This window comes from Triplophysa dalaica, chromosome 6, assembly GCF_015846415.1.
Source record: "Triplophysa dalaica isolate WHDGS20190420 chromosome 6, ASM1584641v1, whole genome shotgun sequence".
NCBI lineage: Eukaryota > Metazoa > Chordata > Actinopteri > Cypriniformes > Nemacheilidae > Triplophysa > Triplophysa dalaica.
The window spans coordinates 21,692,134-21,719,520 of NC_079547.1; the positions used below are offsets into that span (position 1 = coordinate 21,692,134).

The 27,387-nt window shown below is 37.6% G+C and overlaps 1 protein-coding gene across 1 annotated transcript; it reads right to left on the reverse strand.

Annotated features, from left to right (window-relative positions):
• Positions 1-793: 793 nt before the first annotated feature.
• On the reverse strand, positions 794-27,321 carry kcnb1 (potassium voltage-gated channel, Shab-related subfamily, member 1). Its single transcript, XM_056749696.1, is given in 6 exon segments — positions 794-5,853; positions 5,855-7,129; positions 25,506-26,176; positions 26,242-26,354; positions 26,562-26,611; positions 27,200-27,321. Coding segments are annotated over 3 exon segments (2,505 nt in total). The 5' UTR covers positions 26,082-26,176; positions 26,242-26,354; positions 26,562-26,611; positions 27,200-27,321; the 3' UTR covers positions 794-5,199.
• Positions 27,322-27,387: the final 66 nt, after the last annotated feature.

Genomic DNA, 27,387 nt, shown 5'->3' on the forward strand with positions numbered 1-27,387 from the left:
TACCGCTTTGAGTAGACGTAGAGTGGCCCTAGAAAAGAATTTGGACACTTAGGGTGGTTTCCCAGACAGACTAAAAAAATTGTCTGGGACTAGTCTAGGACTGAAAACAACATGCACTGACATGTCTTAAAATACATCAGTGCCTTTGCGTTGTCTCAAAAAGCAAACAAGTCATTTTTTAGGAAGTAGTGTTTGCTAAAACTACTTCAATTTGCTGATTAAACAACGGCCTATTCCTGGTTTAAAATAATCGCTGGCCGGGAAACCACTCCTTAAAGTACATTTACAAGTAAATAGGCATGAATTTTATTTCTTAGCCAATTTTTGCAATTTCATTTTAGTCCGGACTCCCAAGGCCATTTATAGTGTATTTATAAAACCGGTTCCCCTCAACTTTAAAAAAGTCCTGGCAATAACTTTTTTAAAATTATTTTAAAACAAATTTGAAAAGTGTATGACATTTTAAGGGATAGTTCGACCCAAAAATAAACATTCTGTCTTTTTATTAACCCTAATGTACCTCAACATCTTTGAATAACTTTTTCTTTAAAAACTAGATATTTTGAGACTTTGTGTTCTGCAGATGAATGAAATTTATACACGTTTGGAATGCCAAATGAAAGAATATTCATTTTGGGGTGAACTATCTCCTTTAACTATGCGGCCTTAGTGTCCAAATATGCTTTGGGCCACCGTACACCTGTATTGTTCAATTGTAGACAATTAATGAAAAATACATTCAAGGTAAAATGAATAATCTGTATCATTTATTTGATTTCCAGCCGACCAAAGGGAGAAGGGCAATCTTTTCTTCATACTGCAAAGAAATCAAATGATTTCAGTACATTTTGACACATGTTTGGCTCTTTTTCCTATACAAGACAAGGAATTACCTTTTAATCACATACAGAACAAGTTACAACTTGAGAAGTACAACATGCATTAAACAACATAACACACGTACAGAAATGACGGCATAGAAAGTCAACAGGTAGAAAGTTTACAAAACAAACACCCTTTAGACCTACAAACAACATTGTAGAAGATTTAGGGGGAGGAGGGAGGGAGGGATTGTAAACAGTGCTCTCTGATTTTATTTTAATTCCCTGGAAACTCTGTATGGATGTTCAGGTTATTTCGTTTCATCGTGAAATGCTTCCCTAAGTTTTATGTCACTGTTTTTGTACAACCTCCGAAGAAAACAACAGGAATGCAGTAAATGAAAGAAGTCACCTCATTGTGCTTTCCCTTTCAAATTAGATGCATACAAACCCGTTCTCATCAAAACAATCCTTTGAATAATCATAAAATCAAAACGAAATTCAATCTTTGATTGTAAACTAAAAGTAAAATCAATTTAGAAGAAATGTCATGTTAAAATCAGCACGTGTCAATGTTGAAGCTGGAAGCATCGTCAGTTTGTCACAGTTTGACACGTTATAATGCCATTCAATTCGAAAGGTTTTATTAACGAACTATGATGAATTTTGACCTGTACTGATGTGTGAGGGGGTATTTTAGACAACACACCTTTAATGCCATTAAATCTTTCAGTAAGACACTGACATTGGACTCAAATTACTGATTGTCATCACTATTTGTGGCTTGGTGCCTAAAAAAATTCCCCAAAATACAGTATATATGACTATAAATGTGACCCTTGACGACAAACCCAGTCTTATGGGTAATTTTTTTGAAATTGAGATTTTTAAACCATCCGAAAGTTGAATAAACCTGCTTTCTATGTATGTTTAGATTGTTAGGATTGGGTGATATCTGGCGGAAATGCAACCGTTTGAAACTCTGGAATCTGAGGGTGCCAAAAAAATCGAAATATTGAGAAAATGGCCTTTGAAGTTGTTAATCAGAGGCACTGTAGCAGGCCATTCACTCACAAAAATAAAGGATTATATATTTAAGGTAGGAAATTTATATAATATCTTCATGGAACATGATCTTTACATAATATTCTGATGATTTTAGGCATAAAAGAAAAATCAATAATTTTGACCCACACAATATATTTTTGGCTTTCACTAAAAATGTTCCCGTTCAGCTTAAGACTGGTTTTGTGATCCAGGGTCACATATATTAGACTCTTATCTTTGTAAGTTCTCGAAGCACACTGCACTGTGGGTGTTGCTTATGGGACATGAAAGATTGATGACTGATGAACAGCAATAACACAACATAATGCTAATCTTTTACATCTCTGATTGGCCAATTATCATAGACTATAAAGGGAGTGAATCTCACAAAACCATATACAGCCGTGGAAATAAATAAAAAGACCATTTCAAAATCAGTCTTTTTTTTTTTATTTAGGTCTGTGTTTCGGTAAAATGGTCATTTTTTTCATTCTGTGAACTACCAACAACATTTCTCCCAAATTACAAATAAAAATATTGTTAATTTTTTTTGCATTTGTTTGCTGAAATTGAAAACTGTATAAGCAGGTGAAAATAACAGAAAAGTACCTCAAATACTGGAAAAAAACAAGGTCATATTCACATTTAAGTAATATGTCTACGTGTATTTAGGAAATGTTCAAAAATTGTATTTTATGTGATAATTATCACAGTTTTTGTGTGTCTTGTCAAGCTGTATGTCTTTCACAATGCTGTTGGGTGACTTTATGTCGCTCCTGAGGTTAGATTTTTTTTTTTATTCCACAGACGCTGGACTGCAATGTCCTCAATACATCTAGAAATACCATTTAAATATAATTTTCAAATGGTCTCTTAATTTTTTCCCAGTTGTATACATAGAAATAATATGTATCATCTAAATAACATACATACATAAAAGACGGTTATTTACATGACAATATTGCACCTTGTTGCTGTAATAAGAACTAATTTTTTTCCCGGTTTCATTACTCTACTGTAACGTGAATCAAGTTTGAGAATAGAAGAATTACAAAGAAACACAATTATTAAAAGAAAAATCATCAGATTGTACATATACATGAGGATATAATTGTGAAAGATGCTTGATTGTCGTGGAAATAATGGATCTATTTAATAACGCAGTTAACTTTTCTTTGTGAGATTCACCCAATGATCATAACAAAAAAACAGGGTTGATGTTGACCTCAGGGCACAGCTTAACACATACAGAAGATTTAAAATTTTCTTATATAAGATTTTTTTTTGTGATAATGTTGAAGAGAGCAATGGATATGGGGCTCCCGCTTTGAAGGATATCAGATGCTGTACTGTGCACATTAAATGAAAGACCACAAGCAGAGCAGGGGACCTAAGCTCTTCATGAACGCAGTTTCCTCTCTCTACCGATCACAAAGATCACAAATTTTTCAACATTGAGGAGAAAAAGGGACGCTACATTTAATTTCCTGTTTTGTTTCTCTTCCTAACCGACACGACCATACTTCCTCTCAGAAATTGGTATTCCGTTCACACTAAATCTTTGAGACGAGGATGGAAGCTTACACACTTCCGAGTTTGTACGCCCAAATAACACACACATGTACATAGACATTTTCAGTGACCAGCCCGTTCTGACATTGTGACTTTCTGTGATCGTATTTGTTGGCACTGATGCATTTTTTAACTAATTTGTCCTCCTCTTTCCTGGTTTTTAAAACTGGATATGAGCGCTGGCAGGGAGGGCTTGTGGTCACCATGGAAACTGGATATGGTCTTCTTACCTGTGAATACATGCTGGACTGTGTATGGTTACAGAACTGTGATAAGGATCTTAGGATGTTTTAAGAATAATAATCTTGTGCAGTGTGAAGGGATCAGAGCTATGATGTAAAGATGGCCATGCGTTACATAGTGTGTTATAGAGCTCTTTATTAAAAGTGACCAATGTTTTCATACTTTCAAAGTGATCTTGGTCACATACTGTACTTTGAGCCTGAATAACAATTTAGGGCACAAAAGGTCCCATAAGACTTTGTACTAAATTAGCATTTCAAAATAAACATTCTCACTGGCTATGTAAAAGAATGAGACCCCCTGCCACACGTCATTTGATCATCTAGAAAATACTTTAGAAATATATATCTATTCTCATTTCTTCAGAAATATTTGTGTGTATTACAGCATCAACTGCTATGAAATTGTTCAATCTAACAGAAGTGTTGAATTGACCTGAAGTTTTCAGTAGTTTCTCTTTTTCAGGTTCGCAATAACTATTAACAACAGGGAGAGGTATGCGTTGTCCATTCATATTTCTCATAGTTGCTTCTGTTTGGGCTGCCAATGTGCATGTGCTGTTTTTTATACGTGATCATATGTGAAAGGCATGGGCATTAAAACGCAATGTTGCAAGATGTGTATCCTCTTCTGTTACTTTTAAACGAAAATGATTTCTTGACTATACAAGAAAGATGCGTTAAATGCAAGGGGGTGGCGAATATTAAACAGATTTTGGTCTCTTCTAATTTAACATTCTACTCTTATACTGATAAATATGAAACAAAACGTTATTTCTAGAGATAATTTTCTTGTCTATATAAAAATAAAGCAAGTTAGAATCACAAACTATGTGAATATATTTTGAAGAGCGAGTATGTGTGCAGGAATGTAAGTTACGTACACGTGCACATTATCATACCATCAGCCCTCCCTATATCATATCATTCTTGCACACAACCGCTCATACTGTATGCAGACCCATAACTGCAGTAAGGCTAGTGTGTTAGGGGATAAGGGATGGGTGCACTAGAAAACAGGGTGTAACATGTACTCTAATGCTAAACTTTAAGGTGGGCTCTGGACAGTGACTAGCTGACACGGGCAGTGAGGGACCGCCCCCCTCCATTTTTCGTACACATCAACGCTTTAATGTTCGGTAAGTGTCCAGTCTTCAGCATGGTAAGCTTTGGAATGAATCCCGTTCTTGTCACTAACAACTGTACGCCAGGACAGTTCTGGCCTTTTTCTACCACAGGGACCCACCAATGCAGGCTTGTTTACAGGAGACAAAAAGGGCAAGAGGTGTAGGCAGTGTTACATCCTCAAGATCCTGTTCCTTAATGAGTTAACATAACCTCTGTTTTCCAGTGAACTCTCCTGCATGAAGTCACTAGAGTGGGCCCCCTGGTCAAATGCCTGTTAAATTATTCCTCTATTGCACTTTAGTCTTTGCTTCCTCCAATGTCCTTGACTGAACTTGGCCTTCTTTCCTTTCCTGGACTCCATCTGAAGTCCAGCTCACAACCCTGAGGCCTCAGAGGCCCTTATCAAAACTGTTGGAATGTCCCCTGTCCCCTTTGGGTCTCCTTGAGTTTTCGGAAGCCGTATGGTTCTCGTGGGCATTACCTGGGCTACTTCCTAATGGGAATAGGCAGTTCTGACCTAACAGCCTCTGGGCGGCTTCCAAGTGGTTGGTACCTCCCTGGTAAGCACTGGTGAGCCGAGACTTGGAGCTCAGGCCACCCAGCAAGCGATCTGATGGGCAGCTTTCACGCAAGTGCTCCTCATCATCTGTGTCAGCGTCAATATACTTGCTGATGGAGGCCTCGTGAAAAGTGAAGACAGCACCGGTGGATGCCTTCTTCTCGGGTGTCTTAGGTGGAGTCCTGCTGCTGGCTGTTGTGTATACCGACACCTCAGGACTTAGGATGGAGTGGTCAGAAAGAATAGAGCTGTCAGACCCAGGACCACCCAAGGGGCTCGTCTCCACACAGTTGCGGTGATTCAACCTAACTGAATGCATTTTATGAGCATTTCCGAACAAGCCTTGTTGGCGTAAATCCTCTGTGTTAGGAGGTTTAGAAACTGAACACAGCGGTGTGAGCATGGTCTTGTGCTCCATGGTGGGCTGTAGACTTGGGTTAGCACTGACTCGACCAGAGAGGCCAGAACCAGGGCTGCGGGAGAAAACGAGAGCTCTCTGGGAAGGACAAGCCCCCGGCTGAACTGTAGGGAAATCGCGGGTTCTCTTGAAAGTCTGTTGCACAGCTTATGTAACTGTCGAAGCTTGATAGACTTTTCATGTCCACCACTCCTTCAAGACCTCCCTTTAGTGGGTCTCCTGGACCCGGCAAAGTCCCCAACTCAATTTCATCTCTTCTATGTCCTGCTCGAGATATACATCTGTCTTTACTGTTTAGGTTTGGTTGTGACTGAGTCTTTGCCATCTGGTTGTACATTTCTTCCAGTTTCTGTGCGTTAAGCCTTTGTGGACTTGAAGCCGCTGCCTTGTTTGGGGAACCTTGGTCTGGGTTGAAGGAATGATTCGAGCTGGTCTCAGACGTTGCTTGCTTAGATGACCATTTCCACCGACTGGGTGAGAGATGGTTTTCCTGGGTTCTTTCGCCCTTATCCATCACCACCACATCTTGAAGCTCTGCACCACGAGAAAATGCTTCTCTAACATTCATAGACACAATGCTGCCATTGCGTTTGGCCCGCTCCAGAGCCTCACGCCTCTTGATAGCCTTTTCTTGTCTTTTCTGTTCTTTGTAGAATTCTGAGAAGTTGTTTACGATAATCGGAATTGGCAAGGCAATGACTAACACTCCTGCTATGCAGCAGAGTCCACCAACTATTTTACCCAAAAGCGTCTTGGGGTAAATGTCTCCATATCCCACAGTGGTCATGGTAATAGTGGCCCACCAGAAAGAGGCGGGGATGCTCTTGAACTTGGTGTCATCCTCATCTTTTTCTGCAAAGAAAACTAGACTGGAAAAGATCATGATCCCCATGGCCAAGAAGAGGATAAGCAGGCCAAGCTCATTGTAACTCCGTCGCAGTGTGAAACCCAAGGACTGCAACCCAGTGGAGTGACGTGCCAGTTTGAGGATGCGCAGTATTCGCATGATTCTGAAGATCTGCACTACCCTTCGGACATTCTGGAACTGCAACACACTCTTGTTGGACTCTGTCAAGAATAAGGTGACGTAATATGGTAAAATTGCCAGCAAGTCGATGACGTTGAGGGGACCTTTGAAGAATTTCCACTTGTTTGGTGAGGAAAGGAAGCGAAGAAGATATTCCATGGTAAACCAAGCGATGCACACTGCCTCCACATGGGCCAGCTGTGGATTATCTGTTGTCTGACCAAACTCGTCTGTGTCTTGCAGCTCCGGGAGGGTGTTCAAGGACAAAGCAATAGTTGAGAGGACAATGAAAAGAATAGAGATGATGGCCAAGATCTGTAAGACAAAACATGCAAAATCCATTATTAAAAAACCTTGAGACTTGTGTGTCTGTCAGTATTTTACAAAAATCTGACTTGCTGATGAAGATGTTTAAGATTTAATGGTATAGTGATGGTTTGACTGCTTAACTAACTAAAAGAGAAATGCAGCAATTGCTCAGACCTTGCTTTAGTGTTGGCTTTATATACTTTATATACTATATGTACAGTATTATATTTTATAATACTGGCTTAATTTTTCAACCCAGTGTTTGGTCAAAATAGACGAGCCAAACCGCTGTGTTAAATCGACCCAGAACATGTCTATATTTGTTGTTAAAACAACCCAACATATGTTCATTTATTATCCAACGGTTTGGCTTGTCCAATTTAGACCCAATGTTGGGTTTAAAATAACACAGAATTTTAGATTGACGATAAGTAAGACTGACTATGCACTTATGAGGAAACGGAAGCAAAAAAGTTCTAAGTAGTTGGGTCCAGGTGAACCAGTTTTCCTAAATGGCTGCAACTGAAATGTTTTGTGTATGTCTGTAGGTGGGAGACTGTACTGATGTTGGAGTGGTCATGTGTTTGTGACTCAACACCTTTGTAGGTGCAGGTGTATTAAAGTGTCTAAGAAGAGATGATACCTTCCAGTCATATGAGTCACGAGGGAAAAATTAGGTAGATTATATATCGCCCATAACATCAAAGATAAGCCCTTTATTTATAAGGCTGTCAAAGCTCATTATTTCCACACTGATATCAACAGCAGTAATCCCTACGGATGCACACCAGCATTTCTCACACCTTCCTATTTTCTTTAGGGCATCATTAAAGGACTACAATGCCATTGCTATGAATCCAATATAATCCAATTTAAACCAATTTAATATTGGTCCAAGTGTTTGGTAGTGTCTCTTGATCTGGTTCTTAAACTCCATTATAAGAGATCATATGCGTTTAGAGTTGAATAACATTTCAATAATACCATATTCATAAAAATATTTCTTTCATGTCTTATTGTTCTTGTGTTTCCTACACATTTCTAAGATAAAGACAGAAATTTGTTTTCAGAAATGTTCTCCTCCAGAGAACCAGAATAGATTTTAACATTGTCTTAAAGGGATTGTTCACCCAAAAACCTGTTTCTTTTTTGGAAGAATGCTTGTAACCCTACAGATATACAATTCTTTCATGTTTTTTTTTGTTTTGTTGATTTCAAAAGAAAATAGAAAATGGTTCCAGGCCACCTCTGATAACCATTTTAATGGTAGTCAACGGTGCCCCAGAAATCTCGATTGCTAACATTCTTGCAAATATCTTTCTTTGTGTTTGATAGACAAATAAATTTATACCGGTTTGGAACAACTTGAGGGTGAGTAGTTCATGACAGAATTTTTATTTTTGTGTGAACTATCCCCTTGAATTGAAATAAAATATACATATACATTTTCTATCTTCACCCACCTACTACGCCAGAAATGGTCTCATTTGTGTCATTGTTATATCTTCAACATGCTTTTTATAAGAAACATCCGAGACAAACCTGATGCTCAAAGAGCCAACCGAGAACTCCATTAAGTCTTCTGTGCCAGAGAAAGAGTACCTCTCTAGCAATGAAATCTTTCCTTCATGCTTTACTGGAGGAACAGACAAAGTGATTCTAAACCCCCGGAGGTAAGAAAGACTCCTTTATAGGTCATTTCTTCAGTCTTTTAGGCAGAACGTGTGTAAGTGTGTGTGTTGAAAAGGGCACCTTTAAAGGACATTCCAGCCGAGTGACAATGAAGAATACAGCTGCCTAGACATTAAACTGTGAATTCATTTTAAGAGGGCTCTGCACAAATTCCCCATGCACAATCAATTGAGCCATTGACCAAGTGATAATCTGTAAATAATGCAGGTACACACTCATGCTGAGCGGAGCGTAACAGGGTCAGCTCCCCGCATAGAGACGGGAAAGGATGCAGAAGGAGGAATCCCGGGATTTTGTGTCATCACTGGTGAGTGGCTCATTATCACATCCAGTAGGGTGCTTGTACAGGCCCGTACAAATGATGCTCTCCTGGGACACGCACAACAAATATACTTGTATGCGTACAAGCCCGCGAGCAAAAGCTGCTGTGCGCAGCAGGACATCCTGTAAAGTTTTCTGTCATCCCAAAAAGAGAAATCACAAATGAGATGTCTTTAATACACTCTTAAAAATAAAAGTGCTTTATGATGCCATAGAAGAACCTTTTTTGTCGAAAGGTTACCCTGGACGACAAAACCTTGCTACATCATCTGAAAGCTGAAGAAATAAGCTTTCTATTGATATATGGTTTATTAGGATAGAACACTTGTTGGCGGAACAACAACTGTTTACAAAACTGGGATCTGATGGTGCAAAAAATCATAATATTGGCCTTTGAAGTTGTTAATGAGTCACTGTAGCAGGCCATCCACTCACAAAAGAAAGTTTTATACATTCACGGTAGAAAATTTATAAATATCTTCATGGAACATGATCTTTACTTAATATCCTAGTGATTTTTTGCTTTAAAAATAATCTGTAATTTCAACACATACCTTGTTTTTTTGGGGCGATAAAACTGGCGATACTAAAAATGTTCCTGTGCTACTGGTTTGGTTGTCCAGGGTCACAAATGGTTCCATAAAGAACCTTTAAAGGGACAGTTCACCCAAAAATTATCATTCTGTCATCATTTCATCATGTTCCAAACCTGTATACATTTATTTGTTCTGCTAAACACAAAGATATTTGGAAGAATGTCAGTAACCGAGCAAATCCCCCATTGACTCCTACAGTAGTATTTACTTTCCCTGCTATGGCAGTAAATTTCCAAAATGCCAACGTTGGCAAAATGTAAGAAAAAGTAAACAACATAGATCTCTTTCTTCCAGACAGCAATGAGTACTACTTTGGTGTTTCAAAACAAATTTTAACATGGCAAAAGGGGTAAATCTGAGCAATCGAAAAATCTAAGATTTCTATATGAACATCACATTATCTGATCTAGCAACATTTGTCATCATTGCATCTATTTGTATTTCTTCAAAACATATATAGAAAAAACATAACAAACAGAAAAGTGAGAAAAACAGGAATAGAGAAAAAAATTAATCTATACGATGCTGTGACTTTTCAGTGAGCTTTCTTCGACCTTGACCTCTTACATTTAACCACAGCTACAGCACTGTCATGGCAACCTTCTTCAAGCGCTGCAGGAGGCGGTCACATGAAGAGGTTCGATGTAAAAGTCTCGATTCCTCTCACAATCAGCTTTAACATCATTCTCGATCGGATGGTACTTGCAGAGGTCAGACAGTTCACATGAGCTAGTCCTCTTCAGGCTTTTTATGCTGTTAACTTTGCAGCTTATAACGCTTATATTTACAGTGTGTAGAGAATGTGGGGTGAAGATGGGTAAAAAGATGAAAAAAATATTGCAAGATGAGCACCAGAGGCTGTATCTTTTGAAGGTTAACGACATGTCAAAGACATTTCTAACCAAAATCTAGCCTTGAAATATGTCCTTCTTTACTTGTACAGTGATGGACAGAAAGGTCGGATACAGTCTGAATTGTAGGTGGGATATCAGAGAGTTACACCATGTCTGCAACGGATGCGGAGCGACGAATGCGACGCAACAAGAGACAATAGAACGCAGTAGAACCCATTATAATTTTCATTTTTGTACATATGGTGATAGGTTGGCCTCTTTTTATTTACCCCAGGTAAAATATAGTGGATTAAAATGGACTTAATTTAATAACACTTAAAGTGTTCAATTTTCATACATTGAGTGTGTACCTAATTGACTTAAAATAAAGTCTTAAGAATAGGCTATACTTCTATTCACAAAATAAGTGTGTGAAAATAGAGCACATTAAATACATTTAAGTGTATTTTAGTGCACTTTCTGTCCCCTGGGAGGCCACCAAGCAACCACGTCCTAGAACCAGTCTGTAGACACCCACAATTCCCTACGTTATATCAAGTTTATCTTATAAAAAAAGAAAATGAATAAAGAATGAAATGATTATTATGTTCATTTAGCATTTTTCGTGAATGTTTGATGCATTGAAAAGGAAATAAAAATGCGAGAAACAAGACCGACCCCACTGCCCATTGTTGTGTGTACACAGAGAAGGAGAGGAGAGATGGGATTCTGATAGTGTTGTCCAACCTCCCTTCACATCCCTCTGAAAGTGACACTGTCGCCATGGTTACCAGTGGAGACCGTGTCTTCTGTATTTTCCACCGAGCGATGGCGTGACAAAGCACTTGAACACGCGTTACGCTTTTTCACGGCTATAAATACAAACAAGTCATTTCAGAATCCTTGATGAATCGTCAAGTCCTAAATACCATCCCTCAAGAACCGCTAATAAGACACTTCGGTGTCCTCGTTTTCTCTACGTCTCTCAAAACAGTTCTGATCGATACTGGAAAGGACCTTCAGCTCTTGTGTGGAAAGCTCTTGAGATATAGAGACAACAGAGAACTGTAGCTGGGTCCTCCTTACACACACACACACACACACAAACACAGAAAGCCGGCTGACCTGAGCAACCGGTTCTTGGCAGAGCCTAATATTATTTTTATTATTCATTATTCATTCGTCTGCAATGAGAAGGAAAATCCAGTCGCAGAGTCTATTTATAAACCTGCCCAGCCCCTAACAGAGTTATTTATAGCACCAGTCGGGCAGCATCGGGATCCTACTGGAAAGCTTTCTGAATGCACACAAACACAAGCGCACACGCCTCAGACAGTGACCTGGCGGATGGCGCACTGGGATATAACATGCTCTTATTTTTATGCTATTAGGATATTTATCAAATTTGTAAGATATTTTTTCTGAAGAAAATGTGAGCAGAGACACACGAAAGTGTCTTTGTGTTTTTTTTTTAGAGCAATGCCATTTGGTTGCCAGGATGTTCTGGTGGTCGCTAAGGAATGACTAAGGTGTTCTGCCTGCTTATTGGCTCATTCAGTCCAAGTCTACAACACAGTATGTTGTGTGTCCCCCAGGCTCTTGAAATCAAATCTGATCATAATTTGAGATGATATAAATATACTTTGCAGAAACGTTGCAAAAACGTTGTGGTACCCTTAACCTAAACATAAGCAATAGTTATTTTACTATTCCGGTTAAGTCTTAATATTTAACACCTGTGTGTGCGTGTGTTCATTTATGAAAAAGAAACCAAACTGTGAAGTGATACGTTCAAAAGAAAAACACATACGACACAAAATGTCTTCTGACGGTTGTGTGAGCATTACATTTGTGTCATTCAGGAACATCCAACAATGACAAACCGGCCACATATTTATCACACGTACACGTATGCGCAAGTGGCATTCAAAGCGGCCCCTGAGACACACCCATGTGTATATGCACAAGCACCTGTTAGTATATTAAATGTACAATACATCATAAGAGACGTAGACACAAATGATCAAACACACAAAAAAAATTGGGTACACTAAGTAAACACACACACACACTTCACTGCTTATCCTGGCAGAGACAGCTGTGCGTTCAAGCGTCGCACAAGACACAGTTGCTATGGTGACAATGACGACATGCTTTTTAGCATTGCAGGGATGGCAGAGAGAAAAGAATGTGTGTGTGTGCGTGTGTGTGTGTGTCGAAAAAGAGAGCAAAGCATTTACAAAAACAAAATCACAAAAAACAAAAGATTAGAACTTGTGATGTAAAGAGCAGTTTGTGTCCAAGGTAAAAAACAGAACGCACTTTATAATGAATGTAATGAAGCACAGCATACAAACACAAACCGACAGTCCGAGGTCAGCTACTGCAGCAACAGAACGGATCACGTAAGCCGAGTCCTGACTCAAATGTTTAAAGTTTAATCACAGCTTCCGGAAAAGAGATAGCATGCAGGATTATACTTTAGTTAAGGGAAGGTAATTCAAAGATTCTCATTTACCACAAACGGAACTTAGATTACACAAGCTTGACCCTTTTACAGTGTCATTGTCAGGATGTGTGTTCATGTGACCTATTGACTAGTTCAGGCTAAAGATCTTATCTGATTGTTGTAATGTGTAATAATTACCAATCCATGTTGATGGGTAATATATCATTTTTACAGTACCGGTCTAAAGTTTTAGAACACTTGAGTGAAAATTGTCTCAATTTAAACTGGTTTTGATCTGAAGGTGTGCTGTATGCTTAAATGTCTAATGCTGCGTTCACACCAAATACGAATTAAACGATTTGCGCGAGTACATATGAAAGTCAATGCAAAGATGCGAACTCGCGTATTCCGAGCAAAGTGAAACATTTTAGCCCAAGCAAGAAATTTGCACAAAGAACTCATTGACACCTTTGACACACCCCATCGCGTGATGTTTTTCGTGTCACTCGCACAAAAATAACGAACTATTCCTCCGAGTAATAAAGAGCGATGAACGCAATGCTTCGCGTTAAGTGTGAACACAACGCAAAAGAATTTCGTAGAAAAAATATATAATCATGTAGATATGACCTTTTTTCATTTCAGACTAAAATCTTATTTACATTTTTTTTTTTATGGATAACTTTGACTGAATAAGAGAATCCAATCCACATAATAGATGGGAACTCCTTTACCAATTCTATGCAAAAGGTGACGACACTGAAGATGCCAAAAAGTTGTATCTTTTTGTCCGATTATTAAATTGCACCATCATTCTCATAATTCCCATTGTATTACTCCAAAGTGTTGATGCGCTTACATTTGGTTTGAAATGAAAAATATGAATACTGTGTTGGGAATATTATAAATAGTATGTGAAAAAGTTATCCAAAACTTCTGACTGGTAGTGTAGTTATTGACATTTTCTCATTGTTCAAGAAAATCTACCCGTTTCTCTCAGTTTAGTAATTTAGTTTGAAAAAGCAAGAAAGTTAATATCATAGATATGCCAACATGTCCACCATTTTGGTGTAATCGATATTTCAGTTGTTGTCGTCACTTTAAGTTAACATAAAATTTATAACAACGATGCATTTGTCAAACAGGAAATGGAATAATCTTTTACAGAATATGTTGGTTTATGATTATTTTTGTATTAATTTCATATTCATTTTTTTAACTACGGTTATGCTTTTGTTTGGATATTGCGTTAGTTTAGCAATTGTAACTTTTGGGTCTTTAAAACATCGCGTAACAATTGATATTCATATTTGCATATAACTGCGGTTATAGACACACAGTCAACTTGCTCTAAATATACACAAACCATTCCAGTCTGGTGGAGGAGCTGCCCATAACGGCCCATAGAAACAGCTGCTAATGAGGCATTATTTCCCTATGGTTCTTGCAAAAATAAAGGCCTTTTATTTGAAAAACTTTTAGGCTCAGTCTCTCATTTTCTTGAACAAGCCTCAGAATCACACTCTCATTGTGATAAACCTTTCCACTTCCTCCGTGCCATTCATTTCACACCCCTGGCCTTTGCTTCCTTGTCAGATCCATTTCGGACGCAATCCAATCTCTGACACCCAGAGAAGGGTCCGCACTAAAGATGGCCTCCATGCTTCAGCAGGCCTTGTGCAGTGTGTTTTACGGCCGTATCTATTGATCGCAGTGACAATAACATTGCACAGTGAGAGCCACCTGTCACCATAAACATGACAAGTAAAGTGTCGGAAAAACGGAATGAAATGACAACATGGGAAACGGTTTGAACGTTGCTTCCCTTAGTTGTGCCGTTTCTGTGATGTATTGGCCTGCTGCTCATTCGAAAGGAATTTTAATGCAACATGGAGAGACGAATGGATGTTCTCGGCCCGTGAAGAAACCAAATTGTAAAAAGATAAAAGAAAATTATGACTGGACCTGTGACATATGAGGAAGAGATTAAATAAGCCTGTCGGTTTCATATCCTATACGATTGCTACTGAGATCTATTCAGTACATCAGTTAGTTTCTCCTCGACAGCAGTGAGATGTAATTGAGAATAAATTGAGCATTTTGTCTCATTTCTCAGATGTTCTGTCTATGAAAAATGTCCTTATAATCTCACATTTGTTTGAAAAGATATCACAGCATCGCAGATTTCACCAAAGGTTAAAAAGTTTCATGTGAATTTGAATATGAACGTGAAATTCTTCCAAGACCAAATGAACACGTTCACCTTATTTCATTATCACACACTCACAGTCTGTTCCTATCAGTCAAGCTCATTTCTCAACGGAGCGCTAACGGCCCAGGAAGGACATCAATGGAAAAAGAGACATCATGTTCCTATGTGATACTCTTACCGCATCCGTCTTTGATTATCTCTCTCAAGATTAGCCTTCTCTTGTACGGCGGAACTTTCTAATCGTTTCATAATTGCTTGCAAAGGAGACGCATCTGCTATTGAAACCAGGTGTCATATTAAACAAATATCATCTTTAAAGGGATAGTTCACTCAAAAATGAAAATTCAGTCATCATTTACTCACCCTCAGGTTGTTCCAAATCTGTATAAATGTTTTTACAGCTGAACACAAAGGAAGATATTTGGAAGAATGTCAGCAACCAAAAAGATCTCATCCCCCATTTTCTGCCATACTAGTGAAAATACAGTAAATACTATGGGGACAATTGGGGATGTATGGAAGCCCGTTTCCGCCAGCGTTGGGAATTTTTTAGATTTAAAAGTCATTATTTTGAGATAATCAAATTTTCGACTTAGTAACTCAAAATAATGACGTAGTATCTCACAATAATGAGAAACTAAATTGAAATTCTTATTTTGAGATGCTTAAGTCATTAATATGAGAAATTTTCTCATTATTATGAGTTACGAAGTCGAAATTTCGGCTTAGTTTCTCATTATTTTGAAGTAATTCATTGTAATTCATTTTTCTTAAATCTAAACAAAACATTCCCAACCCTGGCGGAAACGGGCTTCCATAGGAATGAGATCTGTTTCTAATGTTCTCTGTAAAAGCATTCAAGTCTCTATATTCAACATTATTGTAATGAAGGCCATAATAGTGTCAGATGTAATTAACATATCAAAATCATGTAAGACTTGAGGCTCATATAATTTGAAAAGGGTTTGATGGCCGATTAAGAATATTTAATGTCAACAGAGAAAGCTGTTACATTATTGTAGGTCCGCTGTCACTCCAACCTTCAGAATAAGGTTTTCTGAAGAAAAAAGAGATTTCATATGATTTAATTAAGCTGCTTCCGTATAGGCCGCTTCTGTTTACTTTCCTTGACAATTTACACATTTGGAAATCAGCTGGCCTATGCATTATGCAAGGGCACACATTTCTCGACTTGGCAGTTCATGTAAGGCAATTAAAGGTGCTGTAAGACTTGTTTTTGGAATAGCGCACATAAATTGTCCCTACTACTTGACAGATATCACAGAAATAGATGTCCTGGGAAATCACACCTGTCTCTGTGACAGGCGTAGGATCTGTTTAAAGCAATATGTCTGGCTGGTGCTGTTTTTAGGAAAACTAGCTGGAACGACTTTTTGTCTGTAAATAATTGGCAAGGACATTTTCAGCGGCTCTTTGCAATGATTCAGCTGTATATTGTGGATAGAATGGCATGGTAGTTTTGTGCATACAGTTCTTCCTTGTTGTGATTTAAGCGGTCAATCGATTAATCGCGACATTTTGAAAAGTTTTTGTTTACGTAATATATGTCTATGTACTGTGTATATTAATGTTGTATTTATAAAAACATACAAATACATGCATATATTTAAGACAAATATAAAAATTAACCATGATGTGAATGAATGTCGGTCTGGAGTGCTGTTAGCTATACCTTATCACTGTTATCAGTTTACTCCGTGAGTAGCCACTGTGAATTTTTTTTCTTTACATCGCAGTCTAAACTAGTTAAATTTTAAAGAACCAAAGAAAAGAGTATAGCCTATTTAAAGAGAAAGATTGTGGTAGGAAGTTTAGTCAAACTGCAGCGATACAGCAAATGTTTTTGCTAAATCAAAGACGGCGCCATCCGCGGAGCATTTTAGTCCATTTCATCCATGGAAACATGGCTACAATTTATGCTGCAATTATAATGATAGAAAAGTTAACCTGCCACGGCAGCAAATTCAGCAGCTTTTGGATCTTGTTGGTCTGACTTTGTCGAGACAAACTCAACGGAGCAGCCCCTAAATTCACCTCTAGGTGTTTTTCGTATTGTAGCTGTTGGTTATATGTTCCACGTTCTGCGCTTTTATTGAATACATAATGGCACTATAGCAAAATATATTGTGATTATATAAATTAGGGGATACTAAACACATGTATAATCAAAGGTAGGCTATCTCATGGCACACCTTTTAAATAGAGCATAAGGAAAAAACACACATTCACTCCCTTTACTTTTCATTTTTCTTGTCATGAATGAATAGGTTAAATTGAAATGTCAAATATAAGACTTTTTAATGCCCCGCAACAGCAAGTGGTTTTATGTGACCCTCTGACCCAAAGTTTGAGAACCTTGGAAATAAAGGACCATACTGCCAGTTAGTGGAGCCGGTTGATACATTTTGGCATGAGATTGCACACATACATATCCATGGTTGGATTTAGTTCGCAATTTGTTGTGTTTGTTATCCTATGAGTCCTAATAAATGCAACTTTCTGCTTCACTGCGTTGTGTGAGGTAGCAGTGTTTTTTATAAAATAAGCACTTTAGAAATAGTTGAAGTTGCATTTTTAGTACTCATAGGATAACAAACACAACAAATTACAAACTAAATTCAACAATGTATGTGTGCAATCTCCCTGTATAGAGTGAATAATTGATTGTCGAACGATCGACATCCATTAAATCAGCACCACCGCCATGGACAGCACCTGGTCAGGTGGGACTTAAGAAAGGTCCTAAGGTATAGTTCAGGAAACATGCCAAGAAAAGGTATAACTGTAGTTAAATTGTTCCTTAAGAGTCTTCGTAGCGCGCTAAGAGTCAACGTTATCAGGAAACTCAGCCCTGAGCATTTGTTTGGATGGAAATCAATATAAGTGAATATCATTATTTATCATTATATATGAGTCGTCATTATTTTTCAGATGGTTCATTGATTCATTTTTAAGAAAACAAATTCACATTTTTAATGTGTTTATCTTTTAAAAGTATTTTCTGTAAATGTACCTTGAGTTTAAATTGTAACTTAAATCGTTCACCTTCAATATCAAAATTCTGCCATTATTTACATCCCCCATCTACATTTCAAACCTGTATAACTTCATTCTTCTGGAGAACACCATGGAAGATATTTTGAAAAATGTTTTTAACAGAAAACTGTTGGTCCACATTGACTTGCATGGGTTTTGTGTCCATACAATAAGTCGAGGGGGACCAAAATTTTTTGGTTACCAACATTTCTGTTTAAAATGACAAAAAGGGATTAAATCATGACATCATTTCATTTGATAGTAAACTGTTCCTTTAAGTCATATTGCAATGAACAGTCTTAGCCGATGAAGCAGTATTGGAAACAGTCTGGCCAGTAGTGTCGTCCTTAGACACAGATGCTACAGAGAAACCCTGTTAACATGGCGCAGTATTGAGACAGCATAGTATTGACATGTTGTCATCAGGGACACAGAGTACAGGTCGACCAAGGCCGACTGCGAATATGAACCACTGCCGACGTACAGTTGCCGCACCTAATTTGTTTCAAATTAGTTTAACAATGCTATACCGTATCAATAGTCTATACATACAATAGCAAGATTTTAAAGAGATTAAATGGAGACAGAAAAATTATTTTCAAATATAATATAAAATATGTCTTATAGGCTCGCACAATCAATTAAAATATTGCACATGTGTGTATTGAGCAAAGAGCAGAGAGACTGTGTCTGATGTGTGCAAGATTATCTATAATCAGAAATAATAATTTACAACATAAAGTACCAATTTCACATATATGAATATAGTATACATTTATTTTACAAACTTAAACCATTATTGTCTCATACAGTATATTGTATATATCGCATTATTAAGCTATATATTATTTTACAAATTTTTATTCAGCCATAGACTACTGATCTAATGCATCGACTGTATGGGAATGTTAAGTATAATCCCATAAAAAGGCCCAATAATTTGATTTGATACAAGGATACATGGGAAATAAATAAAAAGCTATGAATTAGAAAATCATGAGTTACAAAAGAAACTTATTCAAAAGGTCAGTTGGCTTGTTCTTAGCCACTACTGTTGGTATAAATTCTCAAGATTACATTAATTAGCTTCCCTTATGGACAAGCAATCACTATAGAGAAAAGAATGCGAGAACACTGTTTTATAGTTTTCGGATACAGTGTTTCTCAGTGCGCAAGCCATGCTGATCGAACTAGCATGTTTCAATGAGGAAATCAATGTCATCTTCATTTTGTACTCACTGCACACTACATACTCTTACTTCCAACACCGAGACACAAGCCATTGCCCTGGAAACTGATGCAGTTTGCCATGGCAACAGAGGCTCTGCTGCCAATTGTGTAGGTGAATGGGAATGCTGTGATTGGGGATGGATTAACACATGTATAGAGCTTTTGAGAATGAGACATTTCCATGATGAATTAACAAACGTAACAGGTCTTTTGTTGTTTAGGCTTAGGGGGTAAAACATCACATGTCGGCCTCTATTATTTGATAAAAAAAAGCTTTGTGAAGTCATGTCAAGGTACCACATTCATTTTGTATGCAAAGATGAGGCATGTGTATAAATAAAATAAATTATCCGCTTCAACATTTTGCATGCCACTCATATTGGAAAGGTTCTTTAGAAACTCCGGTACGAACCTGTTCTGAATGTCAAAGCCAGACACTATGCTCTAGAAAAGTCACTTCTGTTCATGTAAATACACTGACACGAGCCACCTGCATTCCCGACTGGCAGCATGTTTTTGTGAACCGTGTGTGTGACAGGAGCAGGGGGAGAGAAGGCTTTTTAAAGCTTGACTGATTCATAACTATTTTACGCTCTTTGTGGATGGTGGTTAATTTCTCTAGGGCGTTCCAGTTACATTTCATTTCAACAACTTACTCTGATGAATCTGAAAAATAATTACTTTTCTCTTTTCATTAGATTTTAAGACGGTCTACTAAAATGCTACAAATGACCTTCTAATGAGGTTTAATTAAAGATTGATTTATTGTATATGAAGATATATGCCTTGGTATTAATAAGATGGGCCCGAGCGCAATGTCATCTACTTAGAATGTCAACAGCACATTTTTACATATCGCGCAGCTTTACTTAAATTGTCACCGGTTAAACATATTATTCTTAAAGAGATATGAAGAAAAATCTGTAACGGAGAACTTTACTGACACACATACATAAAGAAGGTCAATCGGGTGCAGTAGGGCGATTAGACCTGATTGCACAATAACAAGCCAAATGGCTCCTGGAAGCATTTATATACAAGGCTGACTGCGCATTAGATGATTCATAAAACACGGTTGTGATTCATCATAATGTGATTCATAATAAGAAAGTTCCCACTAGAAATTCTGTATGTGAGTAATTAGGCTATCCTACATATTTTTGCATATACTAACAGGATTCCATCTATAGTATTTATGTAAAATATATCAACATAATTTTTTGTGTTTATGATAAAAACAATGCATAATTGCCGGCTCTTGCAAAATAAATTCAGATTAAACGTCTGGTTTATAATTCTCACTCAATGCTTAGTTCTTTGTAACATGGACACTAGTTTAAAATAATACACCCACTGTGCATTGAATGTATATGAGAGACATACATTTATATCACATAGCTCTCATGGCTTATGCAAGTTTACTAAGATTTCAACCTAAATCTTGTAACACTTTACAGTGAGGGTGTACACGTTAACAGAAGTCAAAGCGATACCTAATACTTAACATAGATCAGCTTTTACTGCATTTATTTATCTTGGTTATGTTAGGAGATGTATGACAATTATTTGTTTATTTTTGTGTTTCTTCATAAGAATAATAAAAAAAAATGTTATTTATTAAAATGTTGGCAACATTTACATTTTCAATTTAGCTTTAAGTTTTTACAATATTTCAAAAAACAATATTTTATTTGATTTCAATAAACATAAACGTTTTAATTTAAATAAATTAAAAGAAACTTGAACCAACTTCCAAAAAACACGCATTTAAAACACCAACAATGGCGTAGGTTGATGATGCTGTGAAGGACGTGGAATAATGGGATCTGTTGTCTTCAACTCCACAGCTGATGGCCATCAATCAAACGGGAACGAAAAATCAGGTTAGCAGATGAGGTAAAGTTTTATAATTCTTGCGAAATGTTGTGGTCCATAAATAAGTGACAGCTCAAAAACAAGTTAGTGCCATGCTAGACGCTAGACACTACTACCGCATTTGTCTCCAAAACACTGTTGTCTTGCGGTTTCTACAGTTAAGGTGGTAACAAAGGGGAACTCGGATATGACACCATTGACAGGCGACTGCACAGCCCCGTGTCACTGTTTAGAATGGCAATTTTCTCTCGATTTACAAGTAGTTGGAAACATTTGAGATATTGTAAGTACTCAGCTGAACAAAATACATAACACTGGCTTAGCGGTTTTTGGACATTTAACTGCAAAATTGTTACAAACCGCACCTTTAAACAATTTCACTACACGTTATTTTTAATGGTAATGCATAGAACCATATTCTGAATATATGCAGTTTTACATAATTACACTTTAACTTAATTAAATAAACATTTTCTACTTATTTCATATGTAATGTAACAAAGCTATCCAATGCAAATTGTTATCCAACAGAGAACTTTCAGGGTTTTAAGTCTTTGCTAAGGTCAGTGGTCCCTGCCACTTTACCCTTTTCAGGAAAGATCTCAACAACATCTCAATCTTTCAACAAAATCTGCAAACTAAAGGCAACTTTAACCATATGGGCTATGCTATCCACATTTATTTGGATACAGAGTCATTACATCAATGAAGAATTTGAGAAATGATACTTGAGTTTTTAAAAAAACACTGTAATTTTAGAGCAACAAAATCATGTTCTTGAGAGAAGAGACTGCTCAACAAGAACAGTTTTGAATCCTGTTCAAGCGAGAGTACTGGGAAATCCATTTCGGAAACCTAACTAAATAGGTCACAAAGACTGGAATCTAAAGCACAACAGTAGGTTGGAATCAAATAGACTTAAATTAATCAAAACGGGTGTTTTAAATTACAACATCAAGACCTAGAACTGAACCCAGAACAGATGATGTGCTTGAGCCAGCAGTGAGTATCATTTTTGCTTGACAATCTGCCAGTGTTTCATTGTTCTTTTGAATGATGTTGAAAACTGATATATAATTTTAGGAAGCTTTTGGTTGATTATTCCAGTTGAAGTATAAAAGTAGTCATTCACTTTTTATACACGGGATATGTGTTGGATGATATATTATCTTGAATATATGAAAGTGTAAAAAGGAGGTCAGTCAAGTTTGTAGCACGTTTTGTTCTAAAATTCATAGCGCTATTAATAAAAAAATCTGAACATTACAATTTAAGGATTGTCCTTGACTGATGCTGATCAGTTTGAGGCAGTGTACATATTGTATGTTGCATTGTATCTGCTTAAGTGTTGCTCTCAGCAATCTAGTTACTTTTATTCAATAAACCACTTAGACTTTTCTGGGTTTAATAAATGATAAAAATTACTCTTTCATTTTCTATTGTGTGCTGACTGCGGGATTAACAGACAGAGTGGAGGTTTAGAAGTCATTAGCAGAAAAATCAAATGCATTTCACCATCAAATCATTCAGTCTTATCAAAAATTCCATTGTGTTATAATTTCATTTAAATGATGTGGCAAAGAAATGGATCCCAGCTCTGGTCAGTAAATCAGAAATATATTCTATTTTGAGGTCAGCTATCCTGACATGAGACACCTTTACAGGCTCTAGACAGATAACCTTGTAAATGTTGCACTGATGGAACGGGCGACTTATTATCTGTATTTCCCATAAGAGTGAATGAACATAATCAAAATAGATTCCAAGAACTTACAATAAATACATTTTCAGAGAAAATAATCTGAATATATATATATAGTGTTTTATAAATACATAGATAGTGTTGTATATAGATAGTTATATATAGATAGTGTTGAGTACTGTATAGTGCTAATCTACAGGGGTTAAAAAACCACAAGTTAACTCTCAATATCTCCAAGCTTTAATGGTTTCTGGAAGTACTTTGGCAGTAAACAACTACAGTCCTATAAGCGATTACTGCCCTTTATATCCAATAGACACAGTATATAAAAGTGTTGCTTTGTGACATCTGTGAGAATCAGAAAGCAGCCACTTCCTTATAGGCACTGAGCTTTACTGTGGGCCTTTAGTGAACGTGATGGGCTAAATCAGAAATTAGATTTCTTCGAAAAGAACATTTGCTAATTAAGTTAATGAACCATTTGTGCTTATAGTCTGAACTCACAGCACCACTTTTAATTGGAATTAATCTAGGGTGATTTGTCATTCTGGTAAGTAGTCTAAAACTGACAGATTTGTCACCGGTTGTCATTCACGGTTGTAATCTTGGACATAGCATGAGATTTCAAGAATCATCATGTTAATTTTAAAATGTGTTAGAAACATTTTTTGGGGTGTACATGAGTTTATAAAAATGTCCCAAATTATCCAAATTCACCACAAAAGTCACTTAATCACAGTCAACCCTATAAAAGTGATACTACCTAAAATCTATATATATTTTTTTAGGGCACTCTATTTCAATCCAGCATTGGGTCAAAAAACATCGAACCCAACCATTGGCTTGTAAAATAACCTGTGTTTGGTCACATATAAACCATTTTCTAGGTAAATTTAACCCAATATCCGGCATTTCCCTTTTTTATCCAACACTGAGTTGAAAACAACCCAAGCATTTTTACAGTGTGCTATTTAATTACAGTCCCCTCCAACATCCCCTCCGATGTTATGACCATGAGACTTATTGTCCTCCTAAATCATATCAACAGTGTCCAGTAAATAGCAAGGCAATATAAGGAAATACTGAATTCTAGCTTTCAAATTTGACCGGACTGTAATTTGCAACAATATGACGGTGGTCTGACATAATCTTATTGTGTGGTAGGACCATGCAGCGAAATCTGATTTGCGACAGATGTAGACAGAGCTCGGTTCCAGTGAGAACGGGGAGGAAGAGGAGGGGTGGAGAACAGAATGGGACACGCAGTCTCATGGAGGATAATTAATGTGACATTTGCCTGACATTTAGCAAGAGGTGCAGCCAAGAAGCATGATAAAAGAGGGAGGGAGAAAAGGCGGAAGGAGAGTCCAAAAGAAGCGTGACACTTTTCTACCGATTTCTGTCCTCGGTATGTGGGTCAATGACAAGCAAGGATATCGGAAATGATAGAATCAAGAAATCCAATGTATGAACCAAAGTTTGCAATCTTGTTATCATTATGTATTAGAATAAAAAGCTTTAATGTGCGTTAATGATATTTTGAAAGAAAATTTCATTTTAATTCACAAATGTAAAACTGCTACGATTAAGTATTGTGTAGGATTCACATTTTTTATGCGTTATTGAATAGATGCGGACGAAAATATTGGGTCAAGCCATTGACCCAAATGCACACTTGCACAAAAGTCGCATGTGTCCACTTCAGCCGTGAGGACCACACGCTTGCAAACACCAACTTTGTCCTTTGAGTGACTTATACTTCTAACTTTTTAAGGGATAGAGTCATCCGTCTGTTGCCTGGTAACAGGAAGGACAAGTCTGGCACTGAAATATCCCTCCCAATCCCATGTGAGCATTAGCACACAGGTACACAAGTATAGAATTAGAACAAATAAAACATAAGCTCAGCAGACATGCAAAACAAACAGAGCTAGTCGGCAGATAACCAATGTACCTCTAACATGTACAATTGTTGCAAAAAAATGAGTAATGTCAAAGTTTCAGGTATTAATGACCGTCCAGTGTCTAACAGCAACTTACACGTGCATGCTCTGAACCTTTACATGGAAATGTAGTATTTGAATTCAGAGAAGAAAAAAGATTGTGATTGATCGCACAACTGCTGCAATTTGGTTTGAGTCCAGAAGCCTGAGCTGCACTTTTGCATTCCCCTTTTAAGCTAATTGAATGTTGATATATGCTTCCAAACAGTTATGTGGAGGTTGCGTTTTTTTTTCGTTGCACTTGATGATGTTTGACACAGAATGGTGAGCCTGCTTGAAAATTAATGTTGTATGGCCATTTAAAGTGTCTTATTTATCTCTGAGCTAATGCATGCCTCACTTCCCCTCTGTCTTGGCCAATTTGTTAGTAGCCTATATAATGATATGCTGTCAAGGATATGTAATGATGTACCTTGGCCGCTACGGATGATCCTGGTTTCTCTAGTAGGTCCCAGAGTTTCTTTTTTTTCTCTGAACAGCATGTGTTATCGTACTCTTCTCCTTCCCTATCTTTCAGAGTATCGGCCTCCCTTTTAAGTTCCTCGTTCATTTGTTCTTTCTTTTGATGGTAGCGTGCCTGGCAACACGACTCCAGGTAGATCTCATCCACACCCCAGTAGTCCAACTCTTGGCTGAAGGACAGGGCGCACATTTCCTCCATCATGTGCAACTTCCCAGTGCGGTAAAAGTTTAGTATAGACGTAAACGCTCCTGGGTGCCGGTCGAAAAAGTACTCGTTGTCGTCCAAGTTGTAGTCGTCGCATATGTCCATGAGTGCGTCGTGGGTCTTGCAGTCGCATAACTTGCCCAGTCGCGTTCGCGGCAGTCGGTCCAGGGTTCTCCATAGAACCTCATGAGGCAGACCGCCGACGTTCAGTTTGACCCGCCGGTAGCACGACATACTCCGTATAATATCCGCAGGTTCCGGGGGGAGAGAGGCTGTCGACCGAGAGCCAACTTGACTCATTCCCGCGGATGGTTTATCCATTTCGTTCGTCTTAATTCATGTGACTGTCCTATAAACGTGTCCAGGCGACAGGCAGTGTTGCCTGTCGTTTTCCGAGTGGATCCATTCTATTTGAGCTATTGAGAAAAAAGGGTTATTGCTGGGGTAAATCATATTTAGGGCAAGCAAAACTGAAACGTACCTGCTGAGACATTATTTATTGAACGCTCAAGAAGTCGCTGTCCACTCGAGCGGTGCTGAATCGACTGCTGCTCGCGAGTCAAAGGTTCCGAAGCCCTTATTCGTCTGTAACCTCTCAAAAATAAACCAAACAATGCATTCAGCTTTATCATAACGTATTCCACCTGTAATTCTGTAAAAATGATCAGGCTGTCAAATATAAACATATCCACATTGGACTGTCGTTGACTAACTCTTTTGCTTCACGCTAATGTATTACAATAGATTAAGAATCCATCTATTTGAGAGCAACATTAAATGTAAGATATTGAATTTCCTTACCTTGTAACTAAAGAGTTAAGTGCGAGATGCGCTGGAGCCCGCCCGTGCAGCTGCATCAACACATCAGCGTGTTCCAGGGAAAACAGAAGAAAAACATGATGATATGATCGTTAGACGTAAATATTTTGCATATTACAATGCAACCCTCTGTAAAAGAGATTAGGTTAAGCGTCGAGAGTCCTTTCTCGGGAAAGAAGATGATTAACTGCATCAAGGAGTCATCGTTGACATGGATGTCAATGCAGCTGCGCTTACATGATTTCATTGATAGAAATCCTTTAAAGGAAAAGTCACTAAATGCGTGCAGCAGATCGCTTGAGGTCATATTCTTCGTCAACATTTGAAGTGCAAACATATTAAATGCGATTTTAACATTGTAGGAGTGGCATTCAAGGGTTTGAATCATGCATTTAAAAAATCTTAAGACATGCGGCGCGTCACAACAAAACAATAGTAGCCACTTTAATATTGTCATTGTGATGGTAAATGAGAAATGAATAAACTGCATTCAAACAGCGTTTTTCGAATCTGCACATCTTCACTTTCCAATCAGCAGATTATTATTTTCATTAAGATCAATAACATCTGGCAGTCATATAAATATCATGTAGACAAATAAAGATAACAAAAATACATACCGTAATATGCGTTGGCTCATAGATGGCATTGCTGTTAAATTAAGCATATAAATAGCGAAAACGCAGGAACACCACAGTTTAAATAATGCCAGTATGCAGCTTTCATCTTCTAAACATGTACATCTCGCCCGTCTTTCTTTCTTAAGGAAAGAGATCAACAAGTCCCGTGGTGAATCCACACTGTTTTC